The 22,649-nt window shown below is 37.2% G+C and overlaps 2 protein-coding genes across 9 annotated transcripts in view; one reads left to right on the top strand and one right to left on the bottom strand.

Annotated features, from left to right (window-relative positions):
• The window catches only part of Tna (Zinc finger MIZ domain-containing protein tonalli), a 38,140-nt gene extending 30,062 nt beyond the window's left edge, over window positions 1-8,078 (top strand). Inside the window, exons 3-10 of one of the 7 annotated variants that reach the window (XM_077412088.1) lie at window positions 238-573; window positions 806-1,475; window positions 1,743-2,086; window positions 2,383-2,592; window positions 2,671-2,837; window positions 2,936-3,425; window positions 3,568-3,837; window positions 3,958-8,078. In XM_077412088.1, coding sequence (XP_077268214.1) covers window positions 238-573; window positions 806-1,475; window positions 1,743-2,086; window positions 2,383-2,592; window positions 2,671-2,837; window positions 2,936-3,425; window positions 3,568-3,837; window positions 3,958-4,092 — 2,622 coding nt within the window. In that variant the 3' untranslated portion in view covers window positions 4,093-8,078. The remainder of the gene's footprint in view (window positions 1-237; window positions 574-805; window positions 1,476-1,742; window positions 2,087-2,382; window positions 2,593-2,670; window positions 2,838-2,935; window positions 3,426-3,567; window positions 3,838-3,957) is intronic. The other 6 variants (XM_077412089.1, XM_077412090.1, XM_077412091.1 and 3 more) reach the window with 6 other exon arrangements.
• A 541-nt stretch (window positions 8,079-8,619) lies between these two features.
• E23 (ABC transporter G family member E23) overlaps window positions 8,620-22,649 on the bottom strand; it is a 136,095-nt gene continuing 122,065 nt past the window's right edge. For both annotated transcript variants that reach the window (XM_077412102.1, XM_077412101.1), the window contains one exon: window positions 8,620-22,646. In XM_077412102.1, coding sequence (XP_077268228.1) covers window positions 22,451-22,646 — 196 coding nt within the window. In that variant the 3' untranslated portion in view covers window positions 8,620-22,450. The remainder of the gene's footprint in view (window positions 22,647-22,649) is intronic.

Raw genomic sequence — 22,649 nt, 5'->3', positions numbered from 1 at the left:
AATTTTATTATTTTATTACGAGCATAATATTATTTTTTGGAGAAATAATTTTTGTATCATAGTTGTAGATGTATTAAATTATTGAGTGAAGAAAGACTACAAAAACGAATCTCTTATAATTCCATAACAAAACGTATATTAAAATTCACGTATCACACAATACTCGGTGTCTCATAAATTATTTTTACTTCTTTGGAATTTTATGAATTTCTAAATGAATGCTCACGTTATTATTAGATGCAGAGCCAACATGGAATACCCCACCAAACGTACAACGCGGGGTACGGTCAAAGAGGACCAATGGCAGGAATGGGGCCAGTCGGAATGAACAATTTTAACAGCATGGGCACGATGAGCCCGATGCACACTATGAATTCCATGAATTCGATGAACAGTATGAATGGCATGAACTCGATGAATCCCATGACAATAGGAGGAATGAACGGTATGAACGGTATGAGCGGTATGAATGCTATGAACGGAATGACACCCATGAACTCCATGAGCAACATGGGTAACGTAGCCATGAACAACATGATGGGACCCAACAACATGCAAATGAACAAGATGCAGGTATTTATTTAAAATTCAACGTGGCGATTTAAATGTACTTAGCTGCGTCTCTCAGGTCCGCCGTGATTCGCTAAAAGACAATTCATGAGCGAGATTTATCAGTCTTGTATAAATATTTTATATCGATCTTCTTGCATTATTTCTAATAGCTTTGTTACAGTAGCGTATATCTCGGCTGACGAAAGGCGCGTCTCTGTTCTTCTCGGTAGTAGCGGTATCTCTGTGTTTCTAGGCTCAGCCGCATCAAGGCTATCAACGGAGATTAGCGCCTTATCCAACCCCAGCCATGCATATGGCGCAAAAGCGACAGCAGGTTCCGTACGCTGCTCAGAATCCAGCGGCTATGCAGCAGGGTTTCAACGGCATGACGGCGGCCCCGAATTATCCGAATACCTATCCCACCGGAGCGAGGCCGAATTTCCAGCAACAGTATCAGTCTATGCAGAGCATGAATCCCACAGCGGCCGGCTTCGGGCCCAACGCGATGATACGAGGGACGAATATGAGGCAAACGGCGCCGGCTTACAATGCCCCGTCTCAGACGGCCGCCGCAAACCAATACGGCTACGGTAGTAACGGCGTTCCCGGTGTCTGCATGGTTCCACCTACCTCGGTTGGCAACCAGTTCGTCGGTCATCAGCCGAACACGGGATATGGTGGCGGCAACGCGTCATACGGCGCGTCCGCCGTGGCCGCCCAGTCACTGGCGACCAGTCAATACCAGCAAGAAGTGGTATCGATGAGATCGACGAACGGGGGCAACGTGAATTATCAGCACAGTCCCATCCCCGGTAATCCGACGCCTCCGTTGACACCCGCCACCAGCATGCCGCCTTACATCAGTCCGAATCCGGACATTAAGCCTAATTTCAATGAGATGAAATCGCCTGTCAACATTCAGAGTAAGTGCGATTTTAGGATTTCACGCTCTCATGCTTCAATATAAATTATAATGGTGTCTTGAGTTCAAAAAATTATGTCAACGAAAGACATGTAATCAGATGCGCAATGTCCATTTTTCTAGTTCCAAACTACGGAATGCGTTTATTAGATGTAAAGTTGGAAAATTTGATACGCACGACATTTTAGATTACAGACATTTTTCTAACATTTATTTGTGCTTCTAAAACAATATTGAGCAATATTGAGCAATCCTACGTTTGTTTCAGATGATGAATTGAGACTAACATTCCCCGTAAGAGACGGTATAATTCTTCCACCCTTCCGCCTAGAGCACAATTTGGCTGTTAGCAATCATGTATTCCAACTGAAGCCCACGGTGCATCAGACGCTAGTTTGGCGATCAGATCTGGAGCTACAGCTAAAATGTTTCCACCACGAAGATAGACAGATGAACACGAATTGGCCGCAGAGTGTGCAAGTCTCCGTAAACGCGACTCCCCTTGTGATCGACCGCGGGGACAACAAAGCTTCTCACAAGCCTCTCTACTTGAAGGACGTCTGTCAAGCAGGAAGGAACACAATACAGATTACCGTAACCGCATGCTGTTGTGTAAGTTTGAGGATATCAATAATTAAACGATAGTGTTTACGTAATTCGGAGATAAAACGATATTCGTTGCAATGCTAATCTTTGGTACGCTCAAGAACAAGTTTTTGCTTCGTGCAGATAGATTTTATATTTTTTATTGAATATATCTGCGCAAGATATGTGCATGATAGATCTATTTATCAATTATAAACTTAAAATAATTTTTATTTTTTATTCTTTATTTTTTATTTTTTTATTATTTATTTGTTTTATTATTTATTTTTTTATTTTTCTTTATTATTACATGCATTCTTCAGAATATGTGTGTAATACGATTACAGTCACATCTATTTGTACTACAATTGGTTCACCGACCCAGTGTGCGAAGTGTACTTCAGGGATTATTACGTAAAAGGCTGTTGACGGCAGACCACTGTATAACGAAAATTAAAAGAAATTTCAGTAATACGATGTCGAACAATGGTATACAATCAGAGAAAGATGTAGTGGAGCAAACAGCACTAAAGGTAAAATTCACAAAAGCATTTTGAAGCTCTCTTTTAATCCTATAGCCCTGTAGCACGAAATGTCAATAATGTTTTAAGCCATGTACATCTTATTGCGTGCAGGTACTCTTAAAATGTCCTATTACCCATAAACGCATTACACTGCCAGCTAGAGGACATGAATGCAAGCACATACAGTGTTTCGATTTGGAATCGTACTTGCAAATGAACTGCGAACGGGGTAACTGGAGGTGTCCAGTATGCTCGTAAGTATAACTAAATTGTCAATTGTCAATTGTCATTTTTATGCATTCATTGGAATTAAGGGGAAAAAATATAAAACAAATTTTCGCGTATTTTACAGAAAATCCGCGCAGTTGGAAGGCCTAGAGGTTGATCAGTATATGTGGGGTATTTTAAATACATTAAATACCACCGAAGTTGACGAAGTGACGATAGACTCGCTCGCTAACTGGAAACCCGCGAAAAATTTAACTAATATTAAATCCGAAGAAGAAAATGATTGTAAAAGAACAACCAAGGCCATGTCGCCAGGCAGTATGAATATGCCAACAATGAACAATTGGGATATGAATCAGGCTATGAGTCCTTACATACCGCCCGATATGAACAGCATCGTGAGCGGCTCGATGATGAACAACACATCTTCCACGTATCCGAATAACAGTATAAACCATCGGAATACGTCCGGTGGAACGTACGAGATAAACTCTGGGACGAATACTATCGGCAATAATGATTACGTCAGTGGAACAGGTCCGCTCTCGCACTTAAACGAATCCGTTAATTCTTTAGATCCTCTCAACGCTATGGAGAAATCACTCAATGACCAGGTACGTTTTGCTGTAATGTCGATTGTGCTCGGACAATAGTAATATAGAAATACATAAAAAGAATGACAAAATGTTAAATGTCAAATGACAAAAATATTACACAGATAACAAATGTTTTAAATATATGATGTATACATTACAGTTGTATACATTACAGTTGTATACATTACAGATGCCTCATACCCCTCATACGCCGCACACTCCGCAATCTACCCCTCACACGCCAGCTGGTGGTGCCAGCGGGCCGCCGAGCGTTCCGCCCGCGTCGCAAGAATCCACGGGAAACCACAACACCTCCGGCAATACGAGTACAACCATAAATAACGACACCGCTACGGACATACCGTCGGATTTAAATTTCGATCCCGCTGCAGTTATAGACGGGGAAGGTACCGGCCAAGAGGCGTTAAATGTAAGTAAATCACATCGTGTCAAATTATCGCGTCGTATCTTTTGTTGCAAACCGGAATATTTTTTTTTAAGGTAAAGCGTTTTACAAGTTTGTTCAACAATATGTTATCTGCTATTACAGCTCTTGCCAGACAATGTAGACGCAATGGAACTTCTTTCATATCTCGACCCTCCGGACCTAAACACTCCACCTAGTAGCGGCGCTAGCAGTGGTAATCCTTCCTCTAACGACGACATATTGGCACTCTTTGAATAAGAAAAAGAATGAGATAAAAGGCGAGTGACTATTTCGTAAAAATGTAATCAAATTGTGACCCCCTCACTTTGTAACAAAGTGATGAACGAGTGAACATGTCTCGCTGCAAACGTTCTTCTGACTACAGTATACTTTCGTGCAAGTTTCTTAGAATCCTGTGGAATGAACGAAGTTGAATGAGATATTCAATTTTTGTCTCTGATAGGAGAATAAATTTGGAAGTCTACTGTATGTGAGCGCTTGCGGTAAAAAAAATTAAATTTTACTGGGGTCACTGTAGGTGCTCTCACCTAATCAATGGTACAAATAATCTTAGTTATAATTATAATATTCCTATTAAAATTAGAGTTTAAAGGCTAGGGTTAAAGAAATGATTTTTAACGATAATACAGCAAATACCATACTATTTGTAAAGACGTTATTGCATGGACGACATTATCGATAGTGTATATAATATTATTTGAAGGTATGTTTTTGAAAAGATAGAGAAGAGGCGCGTTAAACATGCCATCAGGCAAATATTCCAGAAACGATTTTAAAACAGCATACCTGAATATTGGATATAAATGATATTAATGATATAAATGATTATTATAGATATTCAGTTGTGTTATCATGAATCGTGATGATGGTCAATAGAAAATAATTCTATCTCAAAATCATTGTTAATTTGTTTTAAGTTTGCCTTATATAAAATCGCATTTTTATATATTTATTTTTGTGTCTATCAAAATAAATTATACTAATCGATGAACTTTGATTTGTTTGAATCATTTTCGAATATTTGCTCGAAAGGAACATGCTGTGCTAATCTATATATATATATATTGTTTCGGAATATTTCGAAGTTGTTCGTGCAATAAAGTCTTTATACCCGAAAACCGGTCTATTCGCATTCAAGGCTATGATAGACCTATGTCGTGACAGAAAGATACTTGTACAGACCTACTTTTGTAAATAAATTTTAAATCGAGATAAAAGTAAGATATTCATCGGTTGGAAATTTTCCGCCTATTGATGAATATTGTGCATATAGTGTTCCTTTCCTTTAGATTGTAGCAACAGATGAAAATGAATAAACTAGGGGATATCGGGCTTCACACTGGAAATTCAATAAGAACATGTGATGTATCTCCCGAGATAGAAATTACAGATATAAAATTAAAAAGTAACATAAAGAAAATGATATTGACTTAAATAATGTCTCTTTAAAAGTCTAATAATTTTATTATTTTTAAAAGATTTTAGTTCCATGCAAAGACATCTCTCTGTACGCACATATGTAAATAAGTGACAGAGAAGAAAAATGCATATGTGGATATAACATTTTGGAAACTTTAATACTTAAAACGAGTTGTTTACAAAATTTTCTTTATCACATACCAACGTAATTTTCCAGTTACAATTTTGGAATTACAATCTATTTTAGACGAAATGTGTATATATATATATTTAATGTTATAATATATATTATAATATATTTAATATTATATATATATATATATATAAATTTTATATATAATCTTAAAAAGAAAGAAAATGGCAAATTTTCTATGCCTTCTAGTGATATTTGCAACCTCTGAAGATACATCAGAATATTTGCACATATAGAATTTATTTTCACATTTTGATATATGTCAATATATGTATATTTTGAGTTAACTTGCTTATAAATAACTAAATTTCTGTATAATACATATCTTTGAACTATTATTATTTTAGATTGACTTCTGTGCATTACGATTAAACTTTTTTTATCATCGAGTTGCGGTGTACACTGCTTTCATCATTGCCGTCAATTAGACTTTTATTACACGATCCATAAAGTAGTTTTCCGGATCAGTTGAATAATGAATAATGAAAAATATAAGTTATGCATGAAGTTAATAGCAATATTTACACAAGGCCTTAAGGAAATCGTGCACCGTATGATCTGTATTATATAATCAAATTTTATATAAGGAGGAGAAGAATCAAAATTTTTCGTGGGAGAAATATATATATATTGCAGAATAATTACGCACAGGCTTATTATGTATAGAAATAATTATATACTCGAACTTATTATTTACACAATGAATTGCATTCGCAACAATTCAGTATGCGAAAATAAATTCTGTATATCTTTCTGCACAATCCAGCGGTAAACTGATTTATCATTTCATAAGAGTGTAAATCAGGTATCCGTATGTAAAAAAGAGATACTGCCAGAGTGATACCGCCCAAGACCCCCCCCCTCCCTGCTTGTGTAGTGGTTATAATAATACATTTGTATCTTTTGTGATTAAAAGAGAAGATATACTTAAAGCGACTCGTGTAGATTATACAGATTTTATATAAAAGATGTGTGCGGGTGTATATGTACCCGTGCACACACATACACACACACCAGTGTGCAACGCTAGCACATAGCGAACGATTAGACACAGTCAAGTTTCTATGCATATAACTATAATTATTGAGATTTAGATTTTAATATTACTTGTATTAAGCGCGACTATTGTATATTATTTGTATATATGGTAAATAGAATAATAATATAAGAAAAGTGGCAGATACTTATTGGCCAGTTATAATAGTAAAATGATTATCCTAATTATTTCTCAGAACCAAAACGTACACGAGATGTATGAGGATACTTTAAACTAGAGAATGTAACATGTAAATGGCTGATGTGTGTGAAACGACGATAACAAGTACAATCGAATATTGTACTGTTATTTCTCTAATAGAATTATTACTTACTTATTAAACAAAAAAACATAATTACCTAAAGAAGTTTATTCAAACTGTAAGCTTTACTTAGGATTGCCAAGAAGTAGTATGCGCAACCCTGTTGCGATTGTACATAGGCAATGTTTACCTATACCTAGCTAATAATACCCCTAAAATATTATACACGATACACCGTCTTAGTTTATGAGAGTCCTAGAGACTTATAGATATTTCGTGAGAAATCATCGAAAACATAAGAAACGGCATTTCATTTTTATTCTAAAAGGCGATAATAAGTTGATTATAATGACAAAATTTTTTAATTATATTTCTACAGTAATTTGCAATGTAATTTGAACAACATGTAGATGATTAAAAAAAATAACGCAATTATTAAGAGACGATTTTCACGTCTCTTTTTCCTTTTTTTAGCAGATCGACGGCTAAGGCAAATTATCGTATGCCAATTTGCATGAATTTTTATCGCAATAATAAGAGATAATTTATTATTTTCTAACGAGACTTCTACAAATCTCTGTGGCTCTAAGATTACAATACCTATTTATCTATCGTTAGGAGGCCTATAATTTGATTTTACAATGCTCTACGAAAATAAACCAGATAATCCGCGACTATGGATTACGCGTGTCGTCTTGTCCAAGGCCTGGAAAATGAAACGAGATATTATATATTATCATGCAACCGTATCGTACTCATGGTGTATCGGCTGCGCGGATCGCGGGCTCTGTTAATTGCATAACGTACGGAATATCGATATGTCCACGTGATTATCCATTGATACTTATGATGGTGTATTGGAAGTTTATTCCCACGTACGCAGAATTTTTTACCAAATCATATCAGAGGATCCACATTTCCAACGATATTTCTCGACAAATCTGAGGTGTTCGCTCAGCAAGTACATCATGAGTATTGACGTCGGTCCATGTCGCATGGTCTGTCCGTCTCAGATGCGCTTCTTGTACTACAAGCAAAATACGAAACGCTTTACATTCGAGCCAAGGGGAGGGAAGAAACTAAATGCAGAAGCTGCAACTTGACGAACAGACCTGCAGTTCGCAAAACGCGGAAGAATGCGCATTATAAATTGAAAATAAATTGAAAAAAAAAAGAAGAAACACACTGATATCATTGATCACATTCGCATAAAAGATTTTAATAAAGACCAGTTTTTAAACATGTACTACAGACACAACATTGTTTCTCGATAACGGTTAGAATCATTCAATAAAAAAGTCATAAAACATAAACGGAATCGTGAATCATTTATTCCCGACGATAATCACCGAGGAATTAGTATACGAAACAAGAGATTATAGCGCGGGAAGCTGGCAACGTCATAAGAAAATATTTGAAAATATGAGAATAAAAGAATACTTGTACTGACTGTATTTTAATTATATAAGACCCGCCATTATATCTAATTATAAATGTTTGTTTTATTTTGTATTGTCGATATCGCGAGAATTACCGCGTTTATGCATTTGAGAGAAATATTTGGAAACATTTTTTTTTTAAGACACAATATCAAAAAGCAATTGTATAAATCAAAGATGGCACAAGCATATATAAAAAAACGTGACGTCTTTCGTTCTTCTCTTCAATTTAGCCACCTTTTAAAAAATAGCCATAAAAAGATGATAATTACTACGCTCAATTTTTATTTATTTTTGAAAATTATTATAAGTAAAAAATTCAGTAGAACATAATGTTCTGGAAACATGGCTCTGAAGATTCCTTTTGAAAGGGAAAGGGTTTGTTGGTCACCAACAATTGACGAGCACAAGTTAGTATTATATAACATCGTTTTATTAGATTTAAATTGAAATTGGTTATAAATTATGGTGATGAATTCGAATACTAGGACTAGGACAGATGGTTTTTCGCTGCTTTGCTATTGCATATTATGGTTGTCGAAGAATGAACGCCGTTGCTGAAATTTCTCTCCCGATTTCTGCCTTTTTTCACACACACACACTCTCTCTCTCTCTCTCTCTCTCTCTCTCTCTCTCTCTCTCTCTCTCTCTCTCTTTCTTTTTTCTTTCTCTCAACACATACGCGCGCACACACATACGCACACGCATTTCTCTCTCCGTCCTCTCTCGCTCTCGATTCGATATAAACAATATTAATCGTTTGTATTAAGCATTTTACGCGCATTAATATAGAACTAACTTTTTCACCGGTGTCGCGCGGCGACCCCTTCTCTTTTCTCTCTAATTCCGCATAATCGACGAACTACGGTGTACTCGGAGTCGTCGTGAACGCGCCAAGCACGTTCGGCAGTGCTACGCACTGGAAATCGGCACTTCACGCTGGCCGATCGTTCCAGGATCGTCGATTCCACGAATCCCGGTGTTCTTTCAACGCATTCTGGATTGGCGCGTGCAGTGGAACTTCGATCTGTCTATAACCTCGGGTACATCCGAGTTCATCTCATCGTTTCCGTAAGAGTCCAGAAACAATTCTCCTACCTTTCCCATCCCTTCGCGCCTAACGTTTGATTTGAACGGTCGCTTCGATAACGATCGATCGTACTCGCTTTATATATGTATGTATATACGCCGCGAGTCTCGTTTCATGAAACGTACTCGTACCTCGTACTCACGAAACGCAAACGAGAGCGTCGAAATGAAAACGGTGCTGACGCCACGGATTCCGAGATAAATGACATCCTTTGCTTTACCGTGCAATTGTTTCTCCGGCGCTCCGTTTCCATTTCGAAGTAACACACGAGACTCTTCCACCAAGCTTGTCGTCGGTTATCAAATTGTAGATGTTTGTGCAGAAAATTCACGCATGTACGCGTAAGTGCAACGAAATCTAAGCGTATAATGCGTGAGCTCAAAACATGGACGATACGAGGTCAATTTATTATTATATTATTATATCATTATAAATCGTGTGTAAATGATAATTAAGTTTCTTTTAGATATATTAATGAATATATAAATTATAATATATATTATATGAAATAATTTATATCAATATATATAATCACGCACATAATATATCTGATACACGCGTGCGCGAGCACATCACACATGCATATATAGATATTCGAAATTGAATTAACGGTAACGCCTAAAGAATTATTTCGATGGCGGAAGAGTCCCATATTCTCTCTCGCACAGTCGCGAATCCTATACCAGCCGTTTTATGAAATAATAAACGCGGTTTGACGATTTATTTGGGACGGCCTCCTCGCGCGGCTTGTGCGAATAAAGTCTCGCGATCAAAGGCCGGCCCTGTCGCCATCGGGGCGGTCGATGGAGATCTCTGGTAATAACTCTATCGATATAATGGCAGTGCGGACGCAACGCTAACCCTTTAATCTGCCGTTAACCGCGCCGACAGTATGTTAACCCTTCGCGTCGAGAGAACGAGTGCGCCCGCGAGTCGACGCGTTTAATCTTCGTCATGTTGTTTCGCGTTTCAACACACGTACACAGGTGCCTTCTTATCGTAAAAATTTCAAAACGCGACGGTTTCGTTTCATGTGTGACGAATAAATTGCTCCAACATGTTCAAAGGTCGATGGACAAAGGGGACAAATCATATGTCGCATCGGTCGCGCGCTTTGGCTTATCCAAAACGTTGCGATGACTCAAAATGTTCAATATTTTTATTACGAGTTCAACGTGATACAAATAAAGACGCCATTATTGGATCGTACTTAATATTTCAGCCGAGCCGAAAATTTTATTCCCTTTCTCCGCCGTAGATTCCAAAACAGAGAGAACGCCGATCTCGATTTTATCCAAGCGAACTTCTCGCACGCTCTGCCTTCTCGCGCTCTCGGGGCGCGGCGCGTTCGGGCTAGGGTTCGTCGCAACGCTGATTAACTAGCGTTAAAATTCCGCAATTAAACTATGGCAGTGTTTCTTAAACCGTGCGTTCCACCGCTCGACTCGACGTGTCCGCCGGCACCTCCGCGGGGCCGCTTTTCGCCAAAAGGTTCTAGAAAAAGTATTTCCTATAAGTTCGAGTTAACTCTTCGCTAGATAAAAATGCGGCCGTAACCGTCCTTACATTACGTGTCGCTCCACCTCGCATTTTACTACGCTATATGTAATTAGATTAATTAATCTTATCGTGTCCCGCGTGTTTGTATCGCGCGTGAATACCGTGACACGTTCGTCTCGCGCGCGTCCTCCTCGTGTACACGCCTCCGATCTCTGCCGGGCGCACGAGAGTCTATTAGAAAAGTCGGTACCGAGATTCGGCAATAAAAAAGCTATATCGTTCTGGAAAAGCTTAAGAAACACTGTACTGCGCTCCGTGTGTCGCATCGTACGTCGCTCTCTCGCATTTTCTATACTGACAAAAATCGCAAGTGGTATCCTGTTTGTGACGAAGTGATCGACGATGTGGTTCCTCGAGGTGAATCGAGTTCGGTACAAAAAACAGCGGATGCTGAGTAATATACAGTATGATCGAGTTCGAATTTGCGCGCACGCACTCTGAAACCAACGCACTCTTTAACACGAAATTTACGATTTCGCTGAAGTTGCTACTGCGAGTTGAGCTGACGTTCAGCTGTCTCCTTCGCGCGGGTGTCTTTCCTCAAAATCCGAGTATAATTTACTTACAAAGCGTCGAAAGAAAGTACACATTCCTATATAGTATTTTATGTTTTCAACAATATTTATATATATATATATATATAGTAATATTAATAATATATTACCATATGCAAGAACAACATAATATCAAATATCAATTACAACATAAAGTATTATATAATTATGACATAGCTGTTGTGTGTATAACACATTATAGTAATATATTGTTAATATTACGAGGCGCTCGCAAAAAAAAGAGTCATTAAACTGCACAAGTTTATTTCTTCTTCAAGTAATTTACGGTCGTTTTCTGAGTAACTTGCCGGTCGTAGAAATTTATCAGTCATCCTTTTTTTTTTTAATCTACGACTTTCTTTATAGCTATCAGCCCGGATAAGATGTAAACAATTTATTTGTGCATTTTACAATGTTACACCAGGCTAAAGGAGGATTGCAATCGACTTTTTCGGTAAAAAAAATGTTTGCCGGGGAAAAATCGAATAAAAAAATCATCTTAAGAATGATTCTTGCTAGATGGCATTCTACGGACAAATCTTTCTTTCTTCCCGCATACAAAAACACGATGAATTTTTGGTTAATATTGTCAGCGAATGTGCGCTTAGTCGTATAAAGAGACGCGTTTCGGACGGTATAAACATTCCCTATATGATGATTCCGTGTGTATTTAACTTAAACAATTAATGTTTTATCCAGTGCGCGATTTGTTACTTCCTGCGATTACAAAAGTCTTGTTAGAGCAAATGGTGCGTCGTTAACGTGGCCTATAATTAGCCTGTTTTCGGATAATCTTTAACAGTAAGACCGTAAAAATTCATGTCAAACTTTGGGTATAATTCCAATGAATACTTTGCAGTTCGAATCGAAGTAGCGAGAAGAAGCATAAAAATAATATTACGGTCGCAATTTGATACTATCGTTTGTGCTTGGAGTACCGCTCTATACATCTTATATATATATACAGTTTTTCCTATTCAATCAAATTAATCAAACTGTCGAAAGAAAAAACCGGCTATGTACGAGGGAAAAAGTTTTACACTCGATCCGGCCTGAAAACTGGTCAAAATTGATCGCAGTAGCAACTTTCGCCTCCGCATGATCTAATGGTAATGCCGGGCTCGTAAAATCGGTGTATATATATCGTTTGTATACATATAATTATATATATATAACATATATATAACATATTGCCATTATAACAATTACACAGCACAGCCAGCAACTCCGTTTATTTACATTTCTCTCCGTTCTCTATCACCTTATTATTGATATTACTCAATCGTTTCCCGTCTCGTCGCTTATACACGCTCGAGGAAGAACTACGAGTTATATAAATCTTTGCGGTCAACAGGCTCCTTGATTTCAACGATCACGAATAAACGCGCGAAGCGCCGCGGACATCCCGAGTGTGCAACGACGCATCGGCCGCTAATTTATAATGCACGAAAGATCGCGTACACTCTGATCTTGCTGCTTTCTCCACTCCTGCCCGTGCTCGGAACGCCACGTGAAATCCTATCGGTATTGCGTGTTAAGGGATTCGCGAGCTTTATCGCGTAGGCCAACAATCGAAATGTACAGGATTATATCGAAGGATTGCGTTTGCGATCTCGTACAGATGGCCACTTATACCCGATACGAAAATTTTCACATGGCAGTTCAAGTTTCAAGAAACTGAACGTGACGTACATTTTCGACTGAGAGTTATCCTCATATGTTATTCAATAAAATTATTCTAATAGTTTTTTAAAAAGTCATCCGGCTCTTGTTCAGGGAAAGATAGATCAGAAGCGTAAACCGCGCGCATGCAATATGCTTTCCACCGTTCGACGAAGCTAACGTTTGATTCTCGTTTCTCATTCCCTCTCCTATAAGTACTCGTCTCGGGTTTCAAACCGAGTGGTATCGCGTACAAGATCAATTTGTACTCGATGGTATGGTAAAGTTTGCTTTTTGAGCAGAAGGCTGTCCACGAAAGTCGCATAATGCCCCGCTTGATTTTTTTTATACCGAGAGGTGCGCGAAACATGAGCGAGATGGACATCCCGATAATCAACGTCTCATGACATAATTGGAAGATTTGTAAATAAGAACAAATTTGCAACCAATATATCATTTAGAATAAATTTTACTATTTTTAAATTTGGCGATTCTTTTACGAATGATCGCTTTGTATTTTGATCCACTTTTTTAATAGATCGGGTTTTTTTAAATAATCGCGCTTTTTATCTATTAGTGCCTACTCTTCCTCGTGTTTGATCTTCTCATTCCACGCTTATTTGAAATAAAAATATAACGATTATTATTACTTGCAAATAAGCACTCATCTTTTGAATTTATGGACGTGATGAATAAAATTAGTATTGCAGATTTTATAAACATCTTTCTTTAAAAAAAAATTTTACATTTTTGTCTTATAAAAAGAAATAATTATATAAAATATAAATATATAACAACTAATAGGTGAAATATTTTGTAATAAATTATCACAAGAGTAAATTTAATATCGAATTTAAATAAGGTTACGCCGCGGAAAACAATGAGTGTCTCCGTCATGCTTGAAATTATGTCACGGTAATTGGGACATCCACCTTGACATCCATGAGATAAATTGGCTACCCGACGCAGTCTCTCACATTGCCGAGACACGTATTACGCGTCGTCGTCAACACACACGCGCACGCATCCGAAAGTACTGGAGGGATGGGAAAGAGATGTGAGGAAAGGCGCGGTAACTACATTCGGCGTTTATCAAGCTGTAAATATAGATCCGCACTCAGAACATAACCGCGATACGAAGATATGTAATTGTTATAAACGTAAAACATCGTTCGTAAAAATACGAGGTAACTTCTGCAATTAAAAAGTGCAAATATATGTGAGTTTTTCGCTTAAATTCTGCTGATCTTTTAGTAATGTTACACGATATACCTGTGAATATATTTCTCAGTATTATGAGATTTCTTATACAATTTCACATCTCACTTTGTGTGAGCGAAAAGTGAGTATCACGCTGATATAATTTTACAGCCAAAATTTTGAGTTACAAAGAAATATATAATATATCTTCACAAGACACAAAAACAAGATAGAATCCTAGAACGATCTCCTCAGAATGGCCGAAATATTCTGTGAATACGGAACTCTCCCCTACATTTTATATAATGCATATATATATATAAACCGAGAAATACATAGAAAACGAGATCAAGTAGTGACGAAAACTATTAAAAAATAGTTTGCATCTCAGAAAGTATGGAAAGTATGCGAAGAGATATTAAATTCACCGCTTAATATGTGCCTCTTAGCAATGTATCGGTATTAACGCGGGTTTCTGAAAACGCAGTGCATCTGTGATACATCATTTAGCCTGAAAATGTTCTTTAAAATATCCTCTTCGTTTAGAACACATGTGCAGCTATCACGTTGCTATGTATAATATGATTTTGTCGCGATCATACTGCACAGTTCATAAAAAGCTACGAATTTTTTATGTAATTTGCAATTCTTTGCATATGAAGCCGATAGTTTTTCATGCCGCGTTTTTAAAATACGTTGGTAAAATTCAACGAGTAACATTACTGAAAGTATTGCGTAAATAAGATATTTCTTACAATTTATTTTCTGATGTCCAATTTTAAAGACAAAAGAGAAAAAATTTCGACGCTATATTTTTATCATCAATATAATTATCAACATTGCGAATTTCCTTAAAAGGGAAAAATAAAAAATCACAATCGAGGGACAAAGCGAGGGATAGAGTCGAAGAAATGTACAGGCATATCGAACAGATTCCTTCTTAGAAATGGCCTATTAAAATTGACACAAAATAAAAAAGAGCTAATACTTTTTCCAAGTTGTGCGAAATATGACACATAAGTCGATAGCACGCACTTGTCTCGAAATAGTTTCGTGTATTATCCAAATACGATAATAGAGTATCAACGGTGATATCGATAACAACGACGTATGATGATAGTGGAGATGTTGCTGATATAACGACAGTAATAATTAATAGATAATTAATACTATATAATAATAATAGTAATTAATAGCAATAGTTAGAGTAATAGTTGGAGCAATAACCGCAATAATAATAATTACGACAATATGATAATAATAATAATAATAGAGTCATAATAAAAAATTATTTTTAATAATAGCAATTGTAATAATAAAGTAGCAATAGTATTAGTAATAATAATAATTCTTATTATTACTATAGTAATAGTGATATTAACGTTTCGTGGTAAAATAAAAATAACTAGATAACGAGCTATCTTCTAGGTAATAATGCGGATCGTACATCTACTACTCGGGCAACAGGAATAATACTATCAGTTAATTAACGTAATTTCTATGGAAAGAAAATAATAAGATTTGTCTGTTAGTGTATTAACATTACCTTATACATATACATATATGTATATTTGCGTGTATGTATATATGTACAGAAGGGATAGAGTTATACGTCTGGTTTGCGTCGTGAGGGTAAAATAATATATAATTATATATATACACGTGTGTGCAAGTATATACTCGGTGTGCAATGCCTGTTGGATGTTAACGCGTTTATTAACGAGCACCATAAAAAGAACGGTGCTTTAGCCTGTTCACATATATATATATATATTTTTTTTTTTCATATATATATTTATATATATATATATATAAAGATTTATATATGTGTACAACCGTAATTAAAATTATATATTAAACCTCTTTAGCACATTTTTTTTTTTTTATATATACATTACTTGTTTCCGTCGTTCTATATAATAAGATACTAATCGAGGATCCACGGCGGCATTGAATTAATCGAACACTTTTGGCATTTCTTTTTAGTCCCGGTATTTTTCGTAAGTTTTGTAAAATGAGGACATTCCTCGACAAATTGTATGGGCGTGCGTTTGTACGTGCGTTGCGTGCGCACGAAAATGTCTCGGCTCTTATTTTCAATCCGCGCTCGTCTTCGTGTCCGCCAAAGTTTTGCCTATATAATATCGCGGCGATCCTTTTCCTAACACAAAAAAAAAATAAAGTTAAGTCCGTTCCGCGTTGTGACTTTTCGTACGCTGATTTTCAGTCTTCCGTTTAACAACTTCGCAGCGCACACTCGCTTTGCGCACTCCAGTCTACATTCTCTCCGCCTTTCTTTCCCCTTCCCCCTCTCTCTTCCTTCCTATCTCTTACCCTTTTCTCTTTGTTCCCAGTCTGTACGCTGGCAGTGTGTCTTACAGATCCTTTGGATTTGACTTGGCACAAACAACAGAGTCTTTGTAAAAAAGGCACTATTTTTGTAAAGCGAAATAGTCTTGCTCGAGACACCCTAATTTTATTTTCCGCGAAACACACACAGATCTCTATCGGGTGGAAAGTATTGATGAGGATATAAGTTCAGCGTGCGACCATCAATTTTCATTTATGTAGAGTGATTTTGATCTATCCGTTGAAATTCAACAAACGGTGTACTATCGTGCCTTCATAGAAAAAGTTTGGCTGTGTGATTAGTTGAAAATTGAATTTCTTTTTCTACCACATCGGAAGGGAAATAATTATCGTCGAAATCTACAATTTCATAGCTCATCACACGATCTTACAACGTACAAACATGTAAACGCAATTTTAATTTGGGAATCTTTATCCTGCCATTTATTATATTCATATAAAAACATCAGTCGTCAGTCTTATAAAGTTTTAGTGCAAAAGCATGTACATTTTTTTTGCATATATTCCAAAGTCTGAATTGTGCGAATTATTCGCGGCGAGGAGGATGAAGTATGCGTGGTTGTCATGTTGAGATGAGAATGATCGCATGACTATAAAATGAAGAAGGTTTCGCGGAAAAAAGTAGTTGCTTTACTATAAATCACGATCAGTTTTTCATACACATTATATAGCTATCGTAATATCCAAATTCGCCGATCTCGCGAATAATCGAAAGTCGCTTTTTACTTTCGTAATATTTCATTATACAAACGAGTATATAGATGTTCTAAAAGAATGTATAACAGTAGCAACTTCTTCATATAATTTATATTAAACTTTCATTTCACTAAATAATATAAAATGTATTTTATCTCAACCAAAATTTAAAGAATATCTACTTTATTGGATAAGTTCAATTGATAAAACTTAAGTATTTGAATTACATTTGAATACAAATATTTGCAAGTTAATTTCAATAAAACATCTTAATTCTATTCAATTCTAATCAGTAATAATAATTCTAATCAATAAAAGAATTACATGCATCATCTTATTCCTAAAATCAAATTTTCACTATGGAAGAATAGTTTCACTTCCTAATCTAATTGTCGCTATTGATGTACACTTTTCCGAACAGCCATACAGAAGTTGACCATTAAGGTTGTCTTGCAATTATCTATTCTGGTCCGCATGAAAAAACGATGGTGCACTAATATGCATATGTTAATTTCTGTCGGTTTAAATACGCTCGTCTCTCGATCGTAGTCGCGCATTAATTAGACGAGGCGTTCTCCGTCCAACTTTGCGGCATGCGGCATTCAGCAGAAAATGTGAGTCGTGCAGTTTATACGGTTCCGAGTGTGAGTAATCGATCACACAGCCCGAGCTCGCTGCTAAAGTTGTAAACGCATACAAATGTCCAGTCGCGCGGATTATTAACAGTCAGTGGTGTACATTGTATAGTAATTGTATATATATATGGATATCAAAATTTTGAAAAGACGTCTACATGATCAAAAAATGCGTTTTTCTGCGTACGATAGAATAGCGTTGGAGGTGGTAAAGGAAAGAGACTTCCGCTTTTGCATCCTCGACGCACGTCTGCATCTCCTCACGGGAGATATCCGTAGAGAACAGAGAACGATCGTTATAACCGCCTGCAAAAGCGGCGTTACATTATGTTCGTCGATATTGCGTTCGCTCGATTTTTGTTTCGCGTTTGTTCACGGTTTTTTACTATTCGGGAATGGAAATAAAATTAATCACTTCGATTCGTGACGATCGATAATGGTGTGTAGAGCTGTATGCATGTCATCTACTCATCGCACGATTCGCTCGATCAGTGAACGATGTACGGCTCCGAAATAGCCTTTTCCACTTCGCTTCAACACTAAAACTCATTTCATCGCAAATTTAACGTGAAAATGCGATTGCATTTTTGTTTATATGAAACGTACAGAGATAGTTATCTTAGTGATCCTTCGAAAATTAGCTGTCATTCAACACGTTAAATGTGCGATAAAGATATGAGCGTAAGCTCCTCTTTCTCCGCATATTCTCTCTTTTATTCTGTTTTCTTTCGCACTTTATCTTTCTTTCTCAATTCATTCGCGGCGCATCTCACTCCATCTTGGATTTTACTCTCGCTCTTTTTCTCTCACTTTCCTTATTTTCATCGAGAGGCTTCGATTCAGACGTTAAAGATATAAAAAGAAGAAACGACAGAAAAATCAACAGACGTTGACACAGCCAAATCTTTGTTTATACAACATTTGCTTCATCATGCTGCTCCTCTCGGATACGTAACATTGTTCGTCGCGAGAGCCAGTTTAAGATTACCGTGATCATTGCAATATAGTCCCGCCTGATCTTCGGGCTAATCCAAGAGATGTCTCTCTCTTTGAACGTAAAGATTAATTAAAGGAAAAAAAATTTGATCGTCTGCAGCTCAACAAGAAATGCTTTCTATCGAGTCGTTTATATTCGCCACGTGATTTTCAACATTTACGGCCAATTGTCTAATATATACAGCGGCCCCGAATCGTGCTTTGCATAAAATCCGAGGATGTCTTAAACCGGCTCGGTTTATCTCGATATTACACGGTGACGTTGTTCCCGCGGCTTTTTCTTCCTCCTCTTCCTCTTCTTCTTTGTTTTCTTGCATTCCTCTTGCAGCCTCACGTAATTAGGAAGCAATGATGCTCGTCGTACACGAACCCTCTCTTCCCGCCCTGCCCTCTTCTCGCCTCGTTTACCAAACTCAATGAACACTTGGTGGATATTGCGTTTATTGGTGTACTGGACGATTCTCCGTGATCGTGACTCGCGGCATCGAGGTCCTTTGGCGAATGCGGCGAATTCGAAACGTTCATTTCCTGACTAACTGATCTATCGTTTATCGTATAATGAGATCGGCGATACCGGGTTAATAAAAGCGAAAGCGAGCTATCGATCGTAACGGCAACGAGATTGTGTAGACAACGCGCGTTCGTACGCGCGCGGAGATATGCATCGATCATATTCGTCTTTAACTTGGTTAAAATCAGAGATTCACCATACTTGCGGCGATCCTACTTGGCCACTGGAGTCGTCCAGTTCACTGTCCTTACAATATTATTACTCGCTGATTGGCTGACATGCGTTACAATCGCAGACGGATATACATGTCCTCCGCATGTATAACTGCAATAATCTAATCTAATTTATCTTATTTATAACAAACACTGGCTTTCCGTGACTGTGTAACTCGGGAGAGGAAAGGAGTATAACAACACACTACGATATCAGTGTTAACGAAATGGATTCACGCGAATATAATCTTAATGCGATTCCCTTACTGAGCGTAATATATCGTCCTTTTTCGCGCGCGCGCGCGCGCGCGCGTGCATGTACAAAAAATACAGCGCGTCTCGTTCAGTCCGTTAAAATGTACATGCGAGAATAATAATAATAATATTATTATAATAATAGCAATAATAAAAATTAAAATAATTGGAGTAATCATTACGCGATAATAATAGTAATAATAATTGGAATAATAATACTTAGCGTCGCGTTATTATTACTATCATTATCATTATGTATACGGATATATATAATGCCCGTATCACACTATAGCGATTGGCGATTGCGTTTACGTCTCTTGACCAATCAGAAAGTAGCTGCTGGCAATTGCGATTCGCGATTTCCATTCTATTGGTCAAAAGACGTAGACGCAAACGTAAACGCAATCGCCAATCGCTAGTGTGATACGGGCATAAGTGTGTCTGCGGGTATGTATGTATATAAGAATGAAATGTTTATTTCATCCATATATACATAAGCAGTATCTCCTTCGCTTCCTCTCTCTCTCTCGCTCTTTCTCTCTTTTTCTCACAAATATACACAACACACGTTCTCTATGTACAAAGAGTAAACAATGAAATATTACACCGCTCATTAATTTCGAATTCCTATTCTCATAACGAGTAACATCACGGAGATATATCGGAGAAATCAACAAATTTTATAATCGACATAGTCCTTTATTTTTATCGCCGCCACGTTCGTCGTGAATAGCGTGCAAAGCATCGCGCGATCTGCACACGCGCGTTTATCGGGTATCGTCGCGAACAAGATACCGATCAATCCTTTCGGCAGAAAAGCGTTTCCGCTAGCCGGGCATGAATAATAGCACGTAGCTACTAAACGTGCGCCAGAGAATTTCGTGTATTTTTAAGGATATAACAATGTTTTCGTGTATTCCTCGAAGTATCTAGTGAACATTTTTCGGCGGATGACTATAGGCATCTTTCATACCAAAAAGATTAAAAATCGACAGTCTTTTGAAAATTTGCGTGATTGCCGACACTTAGACAATTAGCTTATAATATAATATTATTTTTGTATTATTATTTTGGAATATTCATAGAAATGAACGTACATCTTCGATTTTATTTAAAATTACGTTTGGTTATTTTCATTGTTATCGCCCATAATATTTGATTATAGATATGAGTGATAATTATGGAAATAAATATAGTTTTACGACTACATATGTAATGTTACTGCCGTAGATAGGCATCTGTATATAATAATAAATTATAAAAATAAATTACATCTGTATAATAATAAAATATAAATTAATACTACATTATAAGCTAATTGTTCACATATTTATGTAGACGGTCGAAAAATTTATATTAACAGTCTGTAATGCCGAAACTTTTCTATCACTTTCAAATCTCCGAATCTCCATTGACAATCACGCAAATTTACCCAGAGTCGATAGTGTTTAATAGTATCTCGTCGGTGGAACAATATATATCGATATATATATATATATATATATATATATATATATATATATAACACGATACATATGTATATACTTATTTCCTCCACCCTGTCAATTTTAGAATCAGCAGTATAATCTTTCATCTATGTCTTAATTACAGCGTCTCGATAGTAAAAAGGTAGTAAGTAATGATAGAAACAGTAGCATTACTCTTATCGGTATCAACAAACATTAACGTAGCAATTGTGACGGTAATAAAAGTAAAAAAAAAAAAGAGATAAGACGTCGTGATGGATCGCTTACAAATATGTTTAAGAATCTAAACCTACCGTCCGCGTGTACGCGCATATGTATGTTAATATATATGTATATCTCTCTATGTATGTATAAAGATTCATCGCCATCGTACAAATTTTCAGTCTGTTTCGGCGACACCGCGTCAAATTTTTCTACTATTATACCCTTCTTGCCGCAAACAACGAGAAAACAACGATGTCCCGTGTTCGTTCACGCTATTGACATTCATGAACACGCGCTGGCACACCTCTCTTTCGAATCACACGCATTCGCGCTCTTTATGTGTGTAAAGTCTCTCAACATTTACTATATATATGTATATATGCATACCACACATATATATAAGTATACATATATTATATACATATATACGTATACGTACATATGTATGTTTGTATGTATATGTAAAGTTCTCGCCAAGTCTGCTGCAGGTCTCGCATTTTATGTCGCATTGCTCGATACATGCCGCCGGGAAAAGTGAAAACGCTCGCATTCGCGTTACAACCGTTCACGCCGCTCCCCCGTGTTTTCAAGCTAGATAGAAAAACTTTACAGACGTTTGACAGCTCGACGGGAGAAAATTCTCCCGGGGGACGACGTCGGGACGCGCGGCCGTTTTTTATTCCCCGACAAGAGGCGAGACACCACGACAGCGACGACGACGGTTTGCTATAATACTCTATGTAGTAACAAAACTGAAGATCCGCGAAGAGTCGTGTCGAGAATTTGCGTGCTACTTGCGTGTCTCCCAACACGCTCATTTTGGTACACGGTAATAACGCAGAACGAGGTAGCCCAGGGTCCGGAAAACGATTAGGAACGCCAGTAGCACCGCCGTGTTCGCCCACAATGGTAGACCAGAACCTTTGACCCCGCCTTGGCTCTCCAAAATCGCGGATACAGGTATCGTCGTGCCGTTTCTGCACTCGGCGAATTTACTTGGCTGAGAGCATCTG

Source organism: Temnothorax americanus, unplaced genomic scaffold (genome assembly GCF_048541705.1).
Source record: "Temnothorax americanus isolate GAGA-0224 unplaced genomic scaffold, ASM4854170v1 Scaffold3, whole genome shotgun sequence".
NCBI lineage: Eukaryota > Metazoa > Arthropoda > Insecta > Hymenoptera > Formicidae > Temnothorax > Temnothorax americanus.
The sequence above is the reverse complement of the archived record's forward strand: the minus strand, read 5'-3'. Positions and strand labels throughout refer to the sequence as shown.